Source organism: Eptatretus burgeri, chromosome 9 (assembly GCF_056783735.1).
Source record: "Eptatretus burgeri isolate ZD-2024b chromosome 9, Ebu_testis_v1, whole genome shotgun sequence".
In the NCBI taxonomy this organism is placed as follows: Eukaryota; Metazoa; Chordata; class Myxini; order Myxiniformes; family Myxinidae; genus Eptatretus; species Eptatretus burgeri.
Window position 1 is genome coordinate 1,418,662 of NC_140969.1, and position 19,052 is coordinate 1,437,713.

General features: G+C 45.4%; 2 protein-coding genes across 3 annotated transcripts in view; one reads left to right on the plus strand and one right to left on the minus strand.

Moving 5' to 3' along the window:
• The window catches only part of LOC147019414 (tyrosine-protein kinase Src42A-like), a 53,325-nt gene extending 48,012 nt beyond the window's left edge, over positions 1-5,313 (minus strand). Inside the window, exon 1 of the mRNA XM_085893846.1 lies at positions 4,663-5,313. Coding sequence (XP_085749972.1) covers positions 4,663-5,012 — 350 coding nt within the window. The 5' untranslated portion in view covers positions 5,013-5,313. The remainder of the gene's footprint in view (positions 1-4,662) is intronic.
• Positions 1-19,052, plus strand: part of LOC147019407 (uncharacterized) — a 520,827-nt gene that overhangs the window by 422,830 nt on the left and 78,945 nt on the right. The window lies entirely within an intron of this gene.

Sequence of the window (19,052 nt, forward strand, 5' to 3'; positions counted from 1 at the left end):
CCTGTGGTCAGTATTGAGGAATTGAGCACTCCGGTACACCCTGCAAGTGCTGGAGCATCCTCCATCGACTATCAATGAGCACATGGTCAATCTCCTTTGCCACACCAGAGTTAGAGAACCTGTGGAGAAGCGTTGGAGAAGTCCAGGGATGAGCCTGTGGGCACTGAAACCATGAACCAGCCACCCAAAGTCCATGATTTCTTGCAAAGTCAAGGAACTTAGTGCTATTCAGGTTCACAGTTCCAGATCAATGCGGACCAACACACGTCTCATAACCATCCCAATCAGTTCCAAGACTTGAAGAGTATCTCACCTGGGGCACTGGTGTTGGCTTAGTGGTTGGGGTGGTCGGCTTTGGATCCTTGGGTCCCGAGTTCAAATCCTGCTCAGCTGTTCAATTAATAGCAGGTGGGATTAACTCAGCCTCTCATCCTTCCGTGGTCGGCAAAACGAGAGTCAGCATGCTGGAATACTGTGTCGGAGTGGCGACCTGCCCAGGATTGTGCCCAATAGCGAAGGAGACTGCTTAAGGGGCTTTCACACCTTGACGTTTTAGCCAGCGTATGGCAAGGTCTCAAAATGGATGTAAAAACGCTGACGTACGCTGAACTATTGATGTTTTTTAAGTTTTGGGCGTATAATAACGTGTTGGACCTATGCATAACGTATTGGTAACGTACACAGAACGTTTTAATCACATATAGATAACTTATACCAACAAATGCTGAGCGTGTTGTCGGCGTTCACAACCTATGCCCAACGATAGTCTAACTTATGCATAGCGCGCGGCAGCATATCGCCGACGATCACGTGGCGTAGGCTATTCATAGGCTGCGGCTCGACGATTCAAATCATAACCGCACTGGACATCGAAGTGTGAATCCGCTGTCACACCTTGACGTTTTAGCCAGCGTATGCCGACGTATGAAAAATTTACCGAACCAAGCTAGCACACGTCGAATAAGTTATGGGTAAGTTTTGTATACGTTAAGAGCACGCTGACATACGTCGTCATATGCTGAGTACGTCGAGAAATTTTCAGCATGTTGAAAATTTCTCGATCACGACACACGTTCCGCATACGCTGGCATAAGTTGTAGGCACGCTATGCGATCGTTGACACACGTTACTCATAAGTCGAAACACGTCAAGGTAATGGTTAGCGTCAGTGTTCCAGACTCCCTGGTTTTTTTTTTTCTTCGGTATGACGGTGATGTTGACGCTTCGATTTCTAGTGCGGTTATGATTTAAATCGTTGAGCGGCAGCCTATTAATTATATTATATTATAACCGCACTAGGAATCGAAGTGTCAACATCACAGTCATACCGAAGAAAAAAAAAAACAAAAAAAAAAAAACAGGGAGTCTGGAACACCGACGCTAACCATTACCTCGACGTGTATCGACTTACAAGTAACGTACAAGTAACGTGTGTCAACGATCGCGCAACGTGCCTACAACTTATGGCCAGCATTATGCGGAACGTGTGAGTCATATGCTGGCATAGTCAAAAAATTTCAAGCATGGAAAATTTGTCTAACACCTCGGCGTACTGCGACGTACGCCAGCGTACAAAGACGCACGCCAGCGTACAACGAAAAAAAAGGCAGCGTACTTATGAACGTCCAAGAACACTTATGAACGTGGAAAGGGGGCCGGTTGGGGCACATTCACGAGTGTAAAAACGAAGTGGCAAGATTCAACAAAGCGAAGAGAGGTAAAAAATGGGGGGGGGGAGGATTGAGGAGTAAACAATGGGGGGAGGATTGAGGAGTAAATAATGGGGGGGGGGATTGAGGAGTAAATAATGGGGGGAGGATTGAGGGGTAAACAATGGGGGGAGGATTGAGGGGTAAACAATGGGGGGAGGATTGAGCGGTAAACAATGGGGGAGGATTGAGGGGTAAACAATGGGGGGAGGATTGAGGGGTAAAAAATGGGGGGGGAGGATTGAGGGGTAAACAATGGGGGGGGAGGATTGAGGGGTAAACAATGGGGGGGGAGGATTGAGGGGTAAACAATGGGGGGAGGATTGAGGGGTAAACAATGGGGGGGTTGAGGGGTAAACAATGGGGGGAGGATTGAGGGGTAAACAATGGGGGGGAGGATTGAGGGGTAAACAATGGGGGGAGGATTGAGGCACAATCATGGTCCCTGTGAGCGTCGTGGGTGCAGGAACACGGATTGTGGATGGGGGAAGGATCAAGGTACACTCACTGGTATGTAACTGGGGGTGGGATAAGGTACACTCACTGGTATGTAACCGGGAGTGGGACAAGGTACACTCATTGGTATGTAACCGGGAGTGGGACGAGGTACACTCATTGGTATGTAACCGGGAGTGGGACAAGGTACACTCACTGGTATGTAACTGGGAGTGGGACAAGGTACACTCATTGGTATGTAACTGGGGGTGCGACAAGTAACTCACTTGTGTGTAACCGGGAGTGGGACAAGGTACACTCATTGCTATGTAACCGGGGTGGGACAAGGTACACTCATTGGTATGTAACCGGGGGTGGGACAAGGTACACTCACTGGTATGTAACTGGGAGTGGGACAAGGTACACTCATTGGTATGTAACTGGGGGTGGGACAAGGTACACTCATTGGTATGTAACTGGGGGTGGGACAAGGTACACTCATTGGTATGTAACCGGGAGTGGGACAAGGTACACTCATTGGTATGTAACTCAGAGTGGGATAAGGTACACTCATTGGTATGTAACTCGGAGTGGGACAAGGTACACTCATTGGTATGTAACTGGGAGTGGGACAAGGTACACTCATTGGTATGTAACTGGGGGTGGGACAAGGTACACTCACTGGTATGTAACTGGGGGTGGGACAAGGTACACTCACTGGTATGTAACTGGGAGTGGGACAAGGTACACTCATTGGTATGTAACTCAGAGTGGGACAAGGTACACTCACTGGTATGTAACTGGGAGTGGGACAAGGTACACTCATTGGTATGTAACTGGGGGTGGGACAAGGTACACTCACTGGTATGTAACTGGGAGTGGGACAAGGTACACTCACTGGTATGTAACTGGGGGTGGGACAAGGTACACTCACTGGTATGTAACTGGGAGTGGGACAAGGTACACTCACTGGTATGTAACCGGGAGTGGGACAAGGTACACTAATTGGTATGTAACTCGGAGTGGGACAAGGTACACTCACTGGTATGTAACTGGGAGTGGGACAAGGTACACTCATTGGTATGTAACTGGGAGAGGGACAAGGTACACTCATTGGTATGTAATTCAGAGTGGGACAAGGTACACTCACTGGTATGTAACTGGGAGTGGGACAAGGTACACTCATTGGTATGTAACTGGGAGTGGGACAAGGTACACTCATTGGTATGTAACTGGGGGTGGGACAAGGTACACTCACTGGTATGTAACTGGGAGTGGGACAAGGTACACTCACTGGTATGTAACTGGGAGTGGGACAAGGTACACTCATTGGTATGTAACTCAGAGTGGGACAAGGTACACTCACTGGTATGTAACTGGGAGTGGGACAAGGTACACTCATTGGTATGTAACTGGGGGTGGGACAAGGTACACTCACTGGTATGTAACTGGGGGTGGGACAAGGTACACTCACTGGTATGTAACTGGGAGTGGGACAAGGTACACTCACTGGTATGTAACCGGGAGTGGGACAAGGTACACTAATTGGTATGTAACTCGGAGTGGGACAAGGTACACTCACTGGTATGTAACTGGGAGTGGGACAAGGTACACTCATTGGTATGTAACTGGGAGAGGGACAAGGTACACTCATTGGTATGTAATTCAGAGTGGGACAAGGTACACTCACTGGTATGTAACTGGGAGTGGGACTAGGTACACTCATTGGTATGTAACTGGGGGTGGGACAAGGTACACTCACTGGTATGTAACTGGGAGTGGGACAAGGTACACTCACTGGTATGTAACCGGGAGTGGGACAAGGTACACTAATTGGTATGTAACTCGGAGTGGGACAAGGTACACTCACTGGTATGTAACTGGGAGTGGGACAAGGTACACTCATTGGTATGTAACTGGGAGAGGGACAAGGTACACTCATTGGTATGTAATTCAGAGTGGGACAAGGTACACTCACTGGTATGTAACTGGGAGTGGGACAAGGTACACTCATTGGTATGTAACTGGGAGTGGGACAAGGTACACTCATTGGTATGTAACTGGGGGTGGGACAAGGTACACTCACTGGTATGTAACTGGGAGTGGGACAAGGTACACTCACTGGTATGTAACTGGGAGTGGGACAAGGTACACTCACTGGTATGTAACTGGGGGTGGGACAAGGTACACTCACTGGTATGTAACTGGGAGTGGGACAAGGTACACTCATTGGTATGTAACTCAGAGTGGGACAAGGTACACTCACTGGTATGTAACTGGGAGTGGGACAAGGTACACTCATTGGTATGTAACCGGGAGTGGGACAAGGTACACTCACTGGTATGTAACTCGGAGTGGGACAAGGTACACTCACTGGTATGTAACTGGGAGTGGGACAAGGTACACTCATTGGTATGTAACTCAGAGTGGGACAAGGTACACTCATTGGTATGTAACTCAGAGTGGGACAAGGTACACTCATTGGTATGTAACTGGGAGAGGGACAAGGTACACTCACGGCTCCGCCTCGATGCTGGCGTGTGGAGCCACGTAGTTGGACGGGATGTAACCGCTGCGCTGATTCGGTCCCCGGGGAAACGTTGTCGCCACCCACCAGTTCCCTCGGGAATCCAAGACCTCGAGGAGCTGTCCCTGTGTGAAGCTCAGGTCCTCCTCGGTCCGCGCCTCGTAGTTGTGAAGCGCCACGTGCAGGTTGAGTGCCCCGTCTGGAGGGACGTGCGAAACCGAGTTCTCTCCAGCGCGTCCTCCCGTCGCGCCGTTCCCATCGTGAGGCGGTTTTGTGCACCAACAACAGCGGGTCCACAGGCAGCCGCAGCACGGGAAAGCGGTTTGGAAACAGGTCCACATGTCCCGCCTCGGGGACGGAAGGTCCACCGCCCGACGACGCTCGAGCGAAGGTCGCGGCCACGACGCCTCGAGGACCAGGAAGACACCGACGTCGCGAACCGACTGGTTCCTCAAGTCGTACCGGTGAAGGCGAAGCACGAACCCGACACGACGCACGAAGTTCCTTGTCCCGAGAAACAAACTGCACGTTCCCTTCGATTAGAAACAAAAATGAAGGAAGATGTTTTTTTTTTTGTTTTTTTTTCCCCTCAAGTCGCTTGAGACGTCCCCGATGACGTCATAGGGCGTCACACCACCCTGGAAAAATGCGATGACGTCAAGGGGGCGTGGCTCCGTGTCCGGCGGGCTCATTATATATTCATGGCCTTGATAGTGGGCGGGTCCTCGTGTTCGCTCCGCCCCTCGAGCTGCGCGTTGTTCAATCACCGTCGATGTTGTGATTTGATCGGTTTGTCGAGTTTGAGGTCCATTCGCACGCGGTCTCCTCTGGGTCCGCAAGAACAGACTCGGACAACAACCGATGGTGTTTTCACACGTGCTCATGAGGGAGCGGCCACGTCATGACATCGTGACAACACCTGGGTTGGTTGTTGGGGGTGAAGACCGGCGGTTCCCAGACAAAAGGCGCGTTGGGCGAGGGGAAGGACTCGCGATGCGACTTTTATCACAACGACACACTTCGTGGAACACGTGACCCCGGACACGGACGGGTCTCTGTCCTTCCAACCGTCGCTCGGTACCAGTACCACCCTGACCCGACGAGAGGACATTGTATGTCGGTCCGTTTGTTACAAAATCCAAAAGGTCAACATAGGCCAAATTTGTAACATTCTCAATTTTCATCCGATTCACTTGAAATTTGAAGAGGATTTACATTTCAGTTCACTGAATTCAACCAGATAATCATTTTGGAGATCCAGATCGACCAAAATGTCAACATAGACCAAAAAGTCCACATCGACCAAAAGGTCAGCATAGGCCGAATTTGTAACATTCTCAATTTTCATCTGATTCACTTGAATTCTAAAGAGGATTTTATATTTCAGATCATTTAATTCAACCATCAATTTGAGGTCAAATGTGTTTGTTGGATTTTGTAATTATCGTGCTCTGTTCGACGTCTTCTTTGTTTGTTTGTTTGTTTGGCCGCACAGAACTTTCATGTTTTTCTCTTCAACCGTTTGTCGGATTGAGATGAAATTTTCACCATTGGTGCGACTACTCATTATCCCCCCCCCCCCCCCGGAGGGAGGGAGCGGGATATTGTAATCGTCCGGTTTGTTTGTCTGTTTGTTTGTCTTTCTGTCTGTTAGCAACTTTACGGCAAAACGGCTTTTCGCAAACACTATCAAATTGAATCCACAGGTGGGCAATGAAACTCGGATGACCCCATTAATTTTTGAGTCGAATTGGATCAAAGGTCAAGGTCAAGGTCACAAAGATCAAAATCGTTTTTCGCTCATAACCATCAAAAAATGATCTGATTTACTTCAAACTAAGCTTATAGTGACCCTTATTCCATTTGTCACTTATAATCCTACCCATTCCTATAGTGAATAATGCATATTGGTGAAGATCGATAGGGTCCGAAGTTTTGGGGGTCATGGTCATCAGTCAAAATTACAAATTTTCCATTATAAATAAAAAAGGTTAGGAATATGCGTGTTTACTATGGAAGACATATATCAAGTCCTTTATTGGCTTTCATTTGACACCATGACCTTTGACCTTACGTGGCCTTGAAAGGGCAAAATCATTTTACGGTCACAACTTCGTCAAAAATGGTTTAATTGACTTCAAACTAAGACTGAAATATTCCTTATTCTATTCCTTATAATCAACATTCAGGTTAAGGATGTATCAAATTTAAATTTGATCCCCAAAATAACTTTATGCCTTAAATGGGTGGGATTTGTTGTGCCTGGTACCACTTGTTCTTGTTTAGAATGTTGTTATAATAAGTATGACGTCATAGACCATGGGGTGTGGCAGCCATGTTGGAAAAACAGAAAAACTTTGGACCTCTATCTCTGAAACTGCACCAAGGAAAAAGTTGAAATTTGGTAAATAGCAGGTACTCTTCATAGGGAATGAGTGTGATTTTTTTTATGACATCATAGGTGCCCTCGTTATAACGTCATAATTGCATATATAAAAACGCCACATCTGATCAGTATGAAAATTTTTCAGGGTTATCTAGGGATAAAATGGTCCACGGAAGAAAAAATCATGACGTCATCGGTCACGTAAATTCGGCAGTCCTATTGTTTAAAAAGAAAAAACCTTCAAAAATCATCTCCGAAATGGCTGAACAGATCATGGCGAAATTTACACATATGACCACCCATCCATGAGGAACAAAAGGTTCACACGTATGACGTCACAGGTCACATGGTTTGAAACTTTACACGTATGTTCCGCAAGCCACTGGTATATCAGGGTGTTCCTGAATAATTGATAGGTCACATGGTTTGGTGGCCATATTGGATTTATCCTAAAACCTATAAAAAATCCCCTTCTCCAGAACGGCTTGACAAATCGAGGGGAAACTTCACACCAGTGTTCCCCAAGCTATGGGTGTACAAGTTTGTTGAGGAATAATTGATAGGTCACATGGTTTGGCAGCCATATTGGATTGAAGAAAAACATTAAATAATGTTTCCTCTGGAACTGCTTAATCAATCGACGTGAAACTTCAGAATTATGATCTATTCGTGATGGAGAATTAAACAAATTTAATTTCAACCTCTGTTTTTTTTAATTTCAACCAGACACATGGTCTGGCAGCCAGAATTATTTTAATTTTTTTTTGATGTGGGTTCTTTTTTTTATTTGTTTGAATATGACTCACTTGGCTGTGCTTGGATGGGTTTGAGGGTAGAGGAGTAGCAGCTGAAATGTGAATCCCATCCAGGTTCTTCCTGATGACTTCATCTTTGCTTTTTACTTGTTCGGGTTTCTTCTGATTACTCCAATGCAGGACTGAACATATTTGGTCTTCCATTTGATTTGAATTGAGCTTACTTTAATCTCATTCTAAATTCAATTGAATAATGAATAATAATTTTTTTAAACGTCATGGGTCAGGGTCAGGTGTCCGATCAAAGCGGGATTGCATCAAAGTGGGACATCTTGGGACCCGGTCATCACTGCCAGCATTTATAAAGTGGCAGTTCTATTTATATCTCTTATTAATTATGTAACACACCGGTACACAAACACCACATAAAATACATCACACAAAACTACACAAACACCACATAAAATACTTCACACAAAACTACACAAACACCACACAAAACAAGTCCTGGCGAGGGTCTGCAATCTCTGATTGTTCTCTTTCTTGTTGTCATTGGGTTTCTGAGCACAACCTATATTTTCTAGGAGTCACCACTCCTGAATATCGATATTCCTCAATGCTGAGAGCATGAGCGGCAAATCTGGTGGGTTGAGATGGCGTAAAACGACGTAATATCAATTCCCCAAATCTGGTGGGTTGAGATGGTGTAAAATGACGTAATATTATAACTCCTAATGTGATGGGGCGAGCTGGCATAAAACGACGTAAAATTAATACTCCAAATCTGGTGGGTCGAGATGGCGTAAAACGACGTAATATTAATACCCCAAATCTGATTGGTCGAGATGGCGTAAAACGACGTAATATTAATACCCCAAATCTGGTGGGTCGAGATGGCGTAAAATGATGTAATATTATAACCCCAAATGTGATGGGCGAGATGGCGTAAAACGACATAATATTATTACCCCAATCTGATTGGTCGAGATGGCGTAAAACGACGTAATATTAATACCCCAATCTGATGGGGCGAGATGGAGTAAAACGACGTAATATTATTACCCCAAATCTGATTGTTCAAGATGGCGTAAAACGACGTGATATTACCCCAAATCTGATGGGTTGAGATGGTGGAAAACAATGTAATCTGATGGGTCGAGATGGTGGAAAACAATGTAATCTGATGGGTCGATATGGTGGAAAACAATGTAATATTAATACCCCAAATCTGGTGGGTCGAGATGGCGTAAAACGACGTAATATTAATACCCCAAATGTGATTGGTCGAGATGGCGTAAAACGACATAATATTAATACCCCAAATCTGGTGGGTCGAGATGGCGTAAAACGAAGTCATATTAATACCCCAAATCTGGTGGGTCGAGATGGCGTAAAACGACATAATATTAATACCCCAAATCTGGTGGGTCGAGGTGGCGTAAAACGATGCAATATTGAAACCCCAAATCTGGTGGGTCGAGATGGCGTAAAACGAAGTCATATTAATACCCCAAATCTGGTGGGTCCAGATGGCGTAAAACGACGTAATATTAATACCCCAAATCTGGTGGGTCGAGATGGCGTAAAACGACGTCACATTAATACCCCAAATCTGGTGGGTCCAGATGGCGTAAAACGACGTAATATTAATACCCCAAATCTGGTGGGTCGAGATGGCGTAAAACGACGTCACATTAATACCCCAAATCTGGTGGGTCGAGATGGCGTAAAACGACGTCATATTAATACCCCAAATCTGGTGGGTCGAGATGGCGTAAAACGACGTAATATTAATACCCCAAATCTGGTGGGTCGAGATGGCGTAAAACGACGTAATATTAATACCCCAATCTGATGGGTCGAGATGGAGTAAAACGACGTAATATTAATACCCCAAATGTGATTGGTCGAGATGGCGTAAAACGACATAATATTAATACCCCAAATCTGGTGGGTCGAGGTGGCGTAAAACGACGTAATATTAATACCCCAAATGTGATTGGTCGAGATGGCGTAAAACGACATAATATTAATACCCCAAATCTGGTGGGTCGAGGTGGCGTAAAACGACATAATATTAATACCCCAAATCTGGTGGGTCGAGATGGCGTAAAACGAAGTCATATTAATACCCCAAATCTGGTGGGTCGAGGTGGCGTAAAACGATGCAATATTGAAACCCCAAATCTGGTGGGTCGAGATGGCGTAAAACGAAGTCATATTAATACCCCAAATCTGGTGGGTCCAGATGGCGTAAAACGACGTAATATTAATACCCCAAATCTGGTGGGTCGAGATGGCGTAAAACGACGTCACATTAATACCCCAAATCTGGTGGGTCGAGATGGCGTAAAACGACGTAATATTAATACCCCAAATCTGGTGGGTCGAGATGGCGTAAAACGAAGTCATATTAATACCCCAAATCTGGTGGGTCCAGATGGCGTAAAACGACGTAATATTAATACCCCAAATCTGGTGGGTCGAGATGGCGTAAAATGATGTAATATTATAACCCCAAATGTGATGGGCGAGATGGCGTAAAACGACATAATATTATTACCCCAATCTGATTGGTCGAGATGGCGTAAAACGACGTAATATTAATACCCCAATCTGATGGGGCGAGATGGAGTAAAACGACGTAATATTATTACCCCAAATCTGATTGTTCAAGATGGCGTAAAACGACGTGATATTACCCCAAATCTGATGGGTTGAGATGGTGGAAAACAATGTAATCTGATGGGTCGAGATGGTGGAAAACAATGTAATCTGATGGGTCGATATGGTGGAAAACAATGTAATATTAATACCCCAAATCTGGTGGGTCGAGATGGCGTAAAACGACGTAATATTAATACCCCAAATGTGATTGGTCGAGATGGCGTAAAACGACATAATATTAATACCCCAAATCTGGTGGGTCGAGATGGCGTAAAACGAAGTCATATTAATACCCCAAATCTGGTGGGTCGAGATGGCGTAAAACGACATAATATTAATACCCCAAATCTGGTGGGTCGAGGTGGCGTAAAACGATGCAATATTGAAACCCCAAATCTGGTGGGTCGAGATGGCGTAAAACGAAGTCATATTAATACCCCAAATCTGGTGGGTCCAGATGGCGTAAAACGACGTAATATTAATACCCCAAATCTGGTGGGTCGAGATGGCGTAAAACGACGTCACATTAATACCCCAAATCTGGTGGGTCGAGATGGCGTAAAACGACGTAATATTAATACCCCAAATCTGGTGGGTCGAGATGGCGTAAAACGACGTAATATTAATACCCCAATCTGATGGGTCGAGATGGAGTAAAACGACGTAATATTAATACCCCAAATGTGATTGGTCGAGATGGCGTAAAACGACATAATATTAATACCCCAAATCTGGTGGGTCGAGGTGGCGTAAAACGACGTAATATTAATACCCCAAATGTGATTGGTCGAGATGGCGCAAAACGACATAATATTAATACCCCAAATCTGGTGGGTCGAGGTGGCGTAAAACGACATAATATTAATACCCCAAATCTGGTGGGTCGAGATGGCGTAAAACGAAGTCATATTAATACCCCAAATCTGGTGGGTCGAGGTGGCGTAAAACGATGCAATATTGAAACCCCAAATCTGGTGGGTCGAGATGGCGTAAAACGAAGTCATATTAATACCCCAAATCTGGTGGGTCCAGATGGCGTAAAACGACGTAATATTAATACCCCAAATCTGGTGGGTCAAGATGGCGTAAAACGACGTCATATTAATACCCCAAATCTGGTGGGTCCAGATGGCGTAAAACGACGTAATATTAATACCCCAAATCTGGTGGGTCGAGATGGCGTAAAACGACGTCACATTAATACCCCAAATCTGGTGGGTCGAGATGGCGTAAAACGACGTAATATTAATACCCCAAATCTGGTGGGTCGAGATGGCGTAAAACGACGTCATATTAATACCCCAAATCTGGTGGGTCGAGATGGCGTAAAACGACGTAATATTAATACCCCAAATCTGGTGGGTCGAGATGGCGTAAAACGACGTAATATTAATACCCCAATCTGATGGGTCTCGATGGTGGAAAACAATGTAATCTGATGGGTCTCGATGGTGGAAAACAATGTAATCTGATGGGTCGAGATGGCGTAAAAATGACGTAATGTTATAAGCGTGTTCCAAAAAGACGTGGACAACTTTGTTTGTTAATATTGTTGTAGATTCTCACCCGCCGGCGTGCGAACGACCACGTTTAACGAATAGCGGCCGCTTCGCCCACCGAACGTGCAATCCAGTCACGGCTTTCCAGATCAACACCGAAAACCAGCCACGGGTGTGGTTTAAGCACACCACAGCCTAGTCAACACTCTACCCACGCTACAGGGTCAATTTCTGAATCGTCGATATACCTAATTAATCGCGCGGGCAGACTACCGAGAGACTGTATCTCAACGGGGCCGCTTGGAAACGAGCCGCTGAAGCAGCTCGCTTCGTTTTGGGATAACCGAGCAGGGTATTTATCGCGCAGCCCCGTTGGACCCAATCACTTTATCGGCTTTAAAAAACCAACTATATTCCGAACGCAGAACGGAAGTTCATTTAGGGAAAAGGACGCAACGAACGGATTAACATTTAAACAAGCACATTTATTGAATAAGTGGCACATGCAGTCATGCAGTCATGTAATCAAGCAAGGCAAGACACGCATGCAGTTTGCAATTGACAAAGGCAAAAACAAAAGCACGCATGCAATTATACAACCAACAAAAGCGATGCAAAAGAGCTACTACCGTCTATCTATTATGTACAGACTTAACAGTTCCACTTACGGACATGGCACCACAACGTTCATGCAAAGAAACAAAGGAAAACCCCCATCAAACACAAGGGGGTAGACTGGACCCCTTGGGGTCTTTATAAACATGGAGCCGTGTATTCCGCAAAGGCTCCGAGAGACCGGGCTGGTTACCTTGTCCCTCGTGGTGACTCGCTAGGGCGACCCTCGATGTCCCCTCTCCAGCGACCCACGGTTAGGCACGGTCCGGCAGGCCACGCGCCTTGGCTCCACTGCGCTCCTCTCTCTCCAGCTCCTCACCGACTGCCGAGACTCCAGACGACTCAGTGACCAAAGGCTCCACACAACTGCCTACAACTCCGACAGGACACTCTTTCCTATCCTCCACACACACCTACAACCTCCAGCAGCCCTCTTTTATCTCCACGGCACCTCGCCCCTCCATTCCGCCCCCCTTTTCCAGCACGCGTGGGAAACTTCCAGAAGAAGGGCGTTTTCCTCGCCGAATCGGGGCCTTTCTTTTGTGTTTTCCATAGCTTTCGTCTTTTCCGCACATGTTGAGAATCCACTCGCAGGGTCCGTCATTGGGGGGGGGGGGGGTGGGGCCGTCGTCCTTTCTCCCCCGATGAATGCCAGGCTTCTCACAACCGTGTGCCAAGGTGGAAATGTGGTTGTGGTTGTGGTGAAGGTGGTTACAGTGGTTGTCGTAATGGTGGCGTGGCTGGCGCTTTGTGGTGGTCGTGAGGGTGGTGTGGTTGGGTGGTGGTGGTTAACGTGGTTGTGATGAAGGCGGTTGTGGAGAAGGTGTTGGTGGTGGAGGTGGTTGTTGTGAAGCGGTTTACGAGAGCGATGTTGGCGGTGGAGGTGGTTGTTGTGAAGCGGTTGATGAGAGCAATGTTGGTGGTGGAGGTGGTTGTTGTGAGCAGTTGGTCCAAAATAACGATAGCAAAAGAAAAACGGCAAACTGAAGATTCACAGCCCGGTTACACGAATAATCCCCTTAGACATCGGTGGGGAAATCTATCTGAACACAGACTTATCGACATAACTGATCCAAGGACGTATATGGTGCTCTGCGAATTTCCACAGCCTAACAATATATTTAGTACCACAAATAATAAAATGATACCCTTTGTTTTACACGATACAGAAACTCAAACAGTTTTCTCTATTTTAGGTCTGGTGGTTTGATGTACCAGAAAATGGCGACTCGACAGTGTCTCAAATGATTCATCGAGATGAGATCCGACACGCAAGTTCAGCATAATTTCCGTACAAGGTCTGGAAGGAATCCACCATTATGGACTAGTATGAGTGAGTGGTACAAGAGGTTCAAGGAGACTGGAAGTTGTCAGAAACAGAAAAGTGTCGGTTGACCAAGAACAAGTACAGCAGACGTTAAACTAGTACATGGATAATTTCAACAATGTCCCAGAAAATCAATTTGATACATCCAGAGAACTGTGACTCCCAACCACCTGACTGTACACAGGATTTTACATGAAAGGCTATTCAAGCTTTATGCCTATAAGGTGCAGATTCTGTAGGAACTCAAAGCAATGAAGGACCGAAAAGCAAGACGTTTGCATTGGAAATGCTCAGTCGCATACTGGATGACAAAGATTACCTGAAAAAAAGTCATGTTCACAAAAGAAGCTTGCTTTTATGTATCGGGAAATGTCAACCAGCATAATGTGAGGACCTGGGGTTCTGAAACCTCCCACGTGGTCATTGAACACATATGCGATAGTCCAAAGATCAATTCATGGTGTGGCCTTCTCCGTGACCGTTTTTCTTTGTGTTAGACACAATGACCTCAACAATTTGCACGAACATGTTGGAAGGATTCGCCTTCCCACGGATTGAAGACCTGCAACCCCATATCATTTTTCAACAGGATGGCGCTCTCCCTCATTGGGCCTTAGTCGTTCGAATGAAAAAAATTCCAGGTCGCTGGATTGACCGAGACAGACCAACTGCCTGGCCCCCCGATCACTGGACATAACCCCCCTTGATTTTTTTCTGTGGGGGTTTCTCAAAGATGTTGTCTACAACACCAAGGTGGCAAACCTGCAGGATCCTCATTCTCCGATCACAGCTGCATGCACATTGGTGGACACAAACATGTTGAGCTGAACATCGCAAGAACTCGTGTACCGCTTTGATGTCCTATATGTGACAAATGGAGCTCATATTGAAGTGTATCGATGGTGAGGACAAAACTTTTTGAGTTTCTGTATCATACAAACGAAATGGTATCATTGTATCATTTGTGCTTTTAAATATATTCACAACCAAAGTTGTCCGGGTCTTTTTGGAAAGGGTGGAGGAGCTCCTTGTGAGCCAACGGCCATCCATATCTAGTGCCCAACTGTGTCTGCGGATATCCTCGTGCAGTTGTGTTACTTTTTAAAAATAATTTGGAAGCAGGATTTGCACTCCGGCCACCGTAAAACTGTTCACTCTGCAAAATGCAAGGAAAGCGCAAAGAAATCTGAAAACCCACTCTGTCGGAGTACCTGTTGCGCAGCTGCCCTTCGCAGGGCAGCTCACTGGATGACGGAATTGGGGCAAAGCCTTCGGGACCTCCACTCTTTGATGATAGGAGAGTCGGGGAATTTTGTTGGTTATGGGACAATCCCATTTCCCCCATTGACTTTAATGATAACTCAGGGAAAAACTATTTGACACTATCAATAAAAAGGAGTGAATTTTTTTCTCACAAACAGATCTCCTCTGGCAACAACTTCTCCTTCTCCACCACTTCTTCCACTCATCCTGCACCAGCTTCTTTGCATAAAATTATTTCTGGGACCAAGCACTTCCATGAGCCTCGACTGTGCATGAATTTTTTTTTTTACCTCCCTTTTTAATTTTACTCCTCACCCCGACTACCCACCCTCCACTCTCTTTCTCTTTCCTACTTATACCCTCATTTGAACAGAGATTCTTTCCCCTTACATTCCTACCTATGAATAATATTCCCCTGTGCTATAAAACTTTAAATTTAAAATGATGTAGTTCAGATATCTCATCCATTAAAAAATCAGTTTAAGCAAAATTACTTCCATATAACTGGCCTCAAAAAACTCTGGAAAAGTCTAGAGCCAAGCAAAAACCAAACCAGAGTGGAGAAAAGCACAACCTTGGTATTTAAATGGGAAACATAATGAATGTGGACAGGATCAAAAAAGTATCAAAGGAATAACTAAGACTACTGTAAATAAAGCACTTACACTGAGTGGTTTAAAAATATTTAATGGATGTCAAGAAAACAATGGAAAAATAATTTATTACAATTTTTAAATGATGTACGGTTCATGAGGAGCTCAGAGCAGAATGCTGAGGGAGGTTTATTATTTTGTCTCAACTCAACATGGATATTTAGCCCATGAACCAAACCCCAACATATTATTTATTAACATTCTCGATGGTGATGAAAGTTGTAAGAAAAGAAGGTGTTTTCATAAACAACAAACCCAACAAATATTTATTGGTAGCCTTATTGAATACATTTTGAAATACGAACAAAAAAATTTTTAAACACGAAAATATTGTTGTGGGCCGGGGGTCGGTGGCGAGAACACCCGCGAGGTGGGGAAGTTTACGCCATCTCCCACCGGTCTCCCCAGAATTGTAGGCCGTCGCTCCGGATAATTCCAAAGCCAGTGGCTCATATCAATTAATCGACCGTGAAACGCCAATATCTCTACCGACATCTCTACCGGGTCACTTGACCGACTGCGGTAGAGTTCCAACTACCGATTACCAACCCCGGCCCGGTTGCAGCCGAGCGGAAACTGCCAAAGCCGTGCCGGCTAGGATTAAGGGATTTCGGGGATGAAACCCCATCTGAACTCAGGCCCGGACCATGCTGGACCAAATAAAGAAAGGAAGAAAATGAGCTGGGAACATTTCTAATAATTTGTTTACAGTAAATAAAAGACAAGAGAAGCGAGACTTAAAGTGAATATTCAATGCAAGTATTTACAATGGGCAAAAACACTTATGCAGTTCTACTTACAAGACGGGCCCGACACACTCAGACACACACACAAATGAAAAGAAAAACCCAAGGTTCTTTATTCGACCCTCCAGCCAATGAGTGAGACGAGCTGGGGGTCAGGGTTCGGCTTGTACCTGGTCGTCGGAGGGAAGGGAGTACTCCGCGATACGGCACCTAACAAAGGTCGTTGGTCCGATCCCTCATCACATGTGGGGACTCGAGGCTCGTGGCGGAGTTCGGGTGGCGAATAATCGGGGTCCACGGAGGGGAGGTCAGGGTCGCTCTGTCCTTCCTTGTATAGGGCCAGCAGACTCACGTTCACTGCCTCGATGGCCCTCTGCTCAACCCTCGTGACAGCAAAAACCCCTTCGTACAGAAACTTAGTCCTCCTGTGACCACTCTTCGTAATCGCCCCTCGTAACCACCCCTTCGTAACAGCAAAAACCCTCAAGAACCTCTCAGATCTCTCGTGCAACCCACCAATCACGCCTCAGAGAGTCTCTGGAATTTATGGACCTCCCTCAGTGGGGAGGGGTCTTGGTCAGCACACTGCGCTGTTCGCCTCTAATTGGCTAGGATCCTATGGGCACAGCCTTCATGGGCAAGGATTTCGGCCATGCCCGGAGAAAGCTGCCCCTCCCTCCACGCGTGTTTGAGGAAGGTGGATGGTGGTGAAGCCACGATTGCGTGTGGAACATTTGTGGAAGCCGAGGACTGGGACCACAAGGCCCCCCTTTTGGCAAGTCAAGGTACGAGCAGCCAACGGTGGTGATGGAGCGTGAATGGCAGGTGGTGAGATGTAATAACCGAAAAATAAAAAAAAACATCACAACGCACATATTCGACTCTCCCACTAGACAAAAGGAAGGGACCTGTGTCACACGTACTTACCGGCATAACTAACTTTGGGACCTGAATGTTGAGTGCGCATGGTTTCCAGATTCGTAACGATATCATGTTTTGTGTTGATCAATTAATGATCTTTTCTATTCCTCATAACCTTGCCACTTTTGTCTGCAGTTTTATCTGCACATTTGGATGTTAGTAGTCTTTATCCACAACGAGAACGTTTACTGAACCCATCGATTTGTTTCCCAAGCACTGACCGTTGTTCAACTCTTCCACAAGTCTCAACTTCTGGAATGAAAACAAATTAAAAAAAAACTAGAACGACACATGGGAGAGCACATACCTCCGCCAGGCTGAACAGTTTACGTTTTGTATCCCACTGATGGGCCGGATCTGTATCCGGACCTGGACCACGATATCATGGGCTTGTTCTCGTCACCTACCAAACTCATCCACCATGTTTTGTCATAATTCGTCCACAACGTTATGAGATATTGTGCTATATATTGTTTTGTCCCCTTCTCTCAATGATGAAGAATCACTTTTTTAAATTATTGGATTCGGATCTTCACGAAAATCGAATCAATTCGTCCTTGTCATACACCCAACATGTCCACCAATCTCCTCTGAATCAGTCCATAACGTTTTGAGATATCCTGCTCAAAGACAGAAAAACACAGACACGGGTGCAAACACAAGCTCCGTCCACCTTCGGTGGCAGAGGTAATAATATTCTTGAACCCGAACAGAGAGGTTGTGAACATTCACTCCCATGACACTGCAGTATTTTTTTTCAATTTCATCACTTTTTATTTAACTTTTATAACCACTGATAACTTTTCAAATCTATTTCAAAATGCATTGATAATCCGTCAGCCTAAAAAACAAACAAACAAAAACATCCGGAGCAATAAAGTGGAACTGGATGTGCATGTTGGGCACACGTACCCGATGTGGACACCTTTGTCTCGGAAACAAACAGGTGAACGTTGTTTGTGCTCATCCGACATAACTATTCGATCAGAAAAGAATCTGCCTGCGGGGGACCGAGCGGTTCCATTGAATAGTCAGATATACAGCTTGAGACCTTGCCCCCATTTTGGATTACACAATCATTCCATACATGCAGCAAACCAATTCCACATTGAACATGTCTGAGTATAATCTTGATCCAACAGCCATTTGAATCAGCGAGGCTTTTCTGCTTAAAACTGAACAAACGAGCAAGAAACCTCCATCGTGTGCTCGGCAACAAACCTTGCATCATTGCACATCGATTCTTGGCCACCCGCTGTGTTCTTATCCACAGTATCAAACATTTCTTTCCAAATATATAAACCTTATTGTGTTTTACATCATATACAGAGATTAAATTATTATAAAAACAAACAAAAAACATATTTACAAAACAACTGTTTCGCCGTATACTGTACATTTTCAAATGAATCCCATCCATAAGGCTTAAACCCCTTACTGCACCAATCAACTTGACTCTCCTTCAACTTGGAACCTTCCAGGTTCAAGTGCTTGGAAGAGGTGGATTCACCACGTGATCTGCCGACGAAAGGAAATAAAACTGATGCTT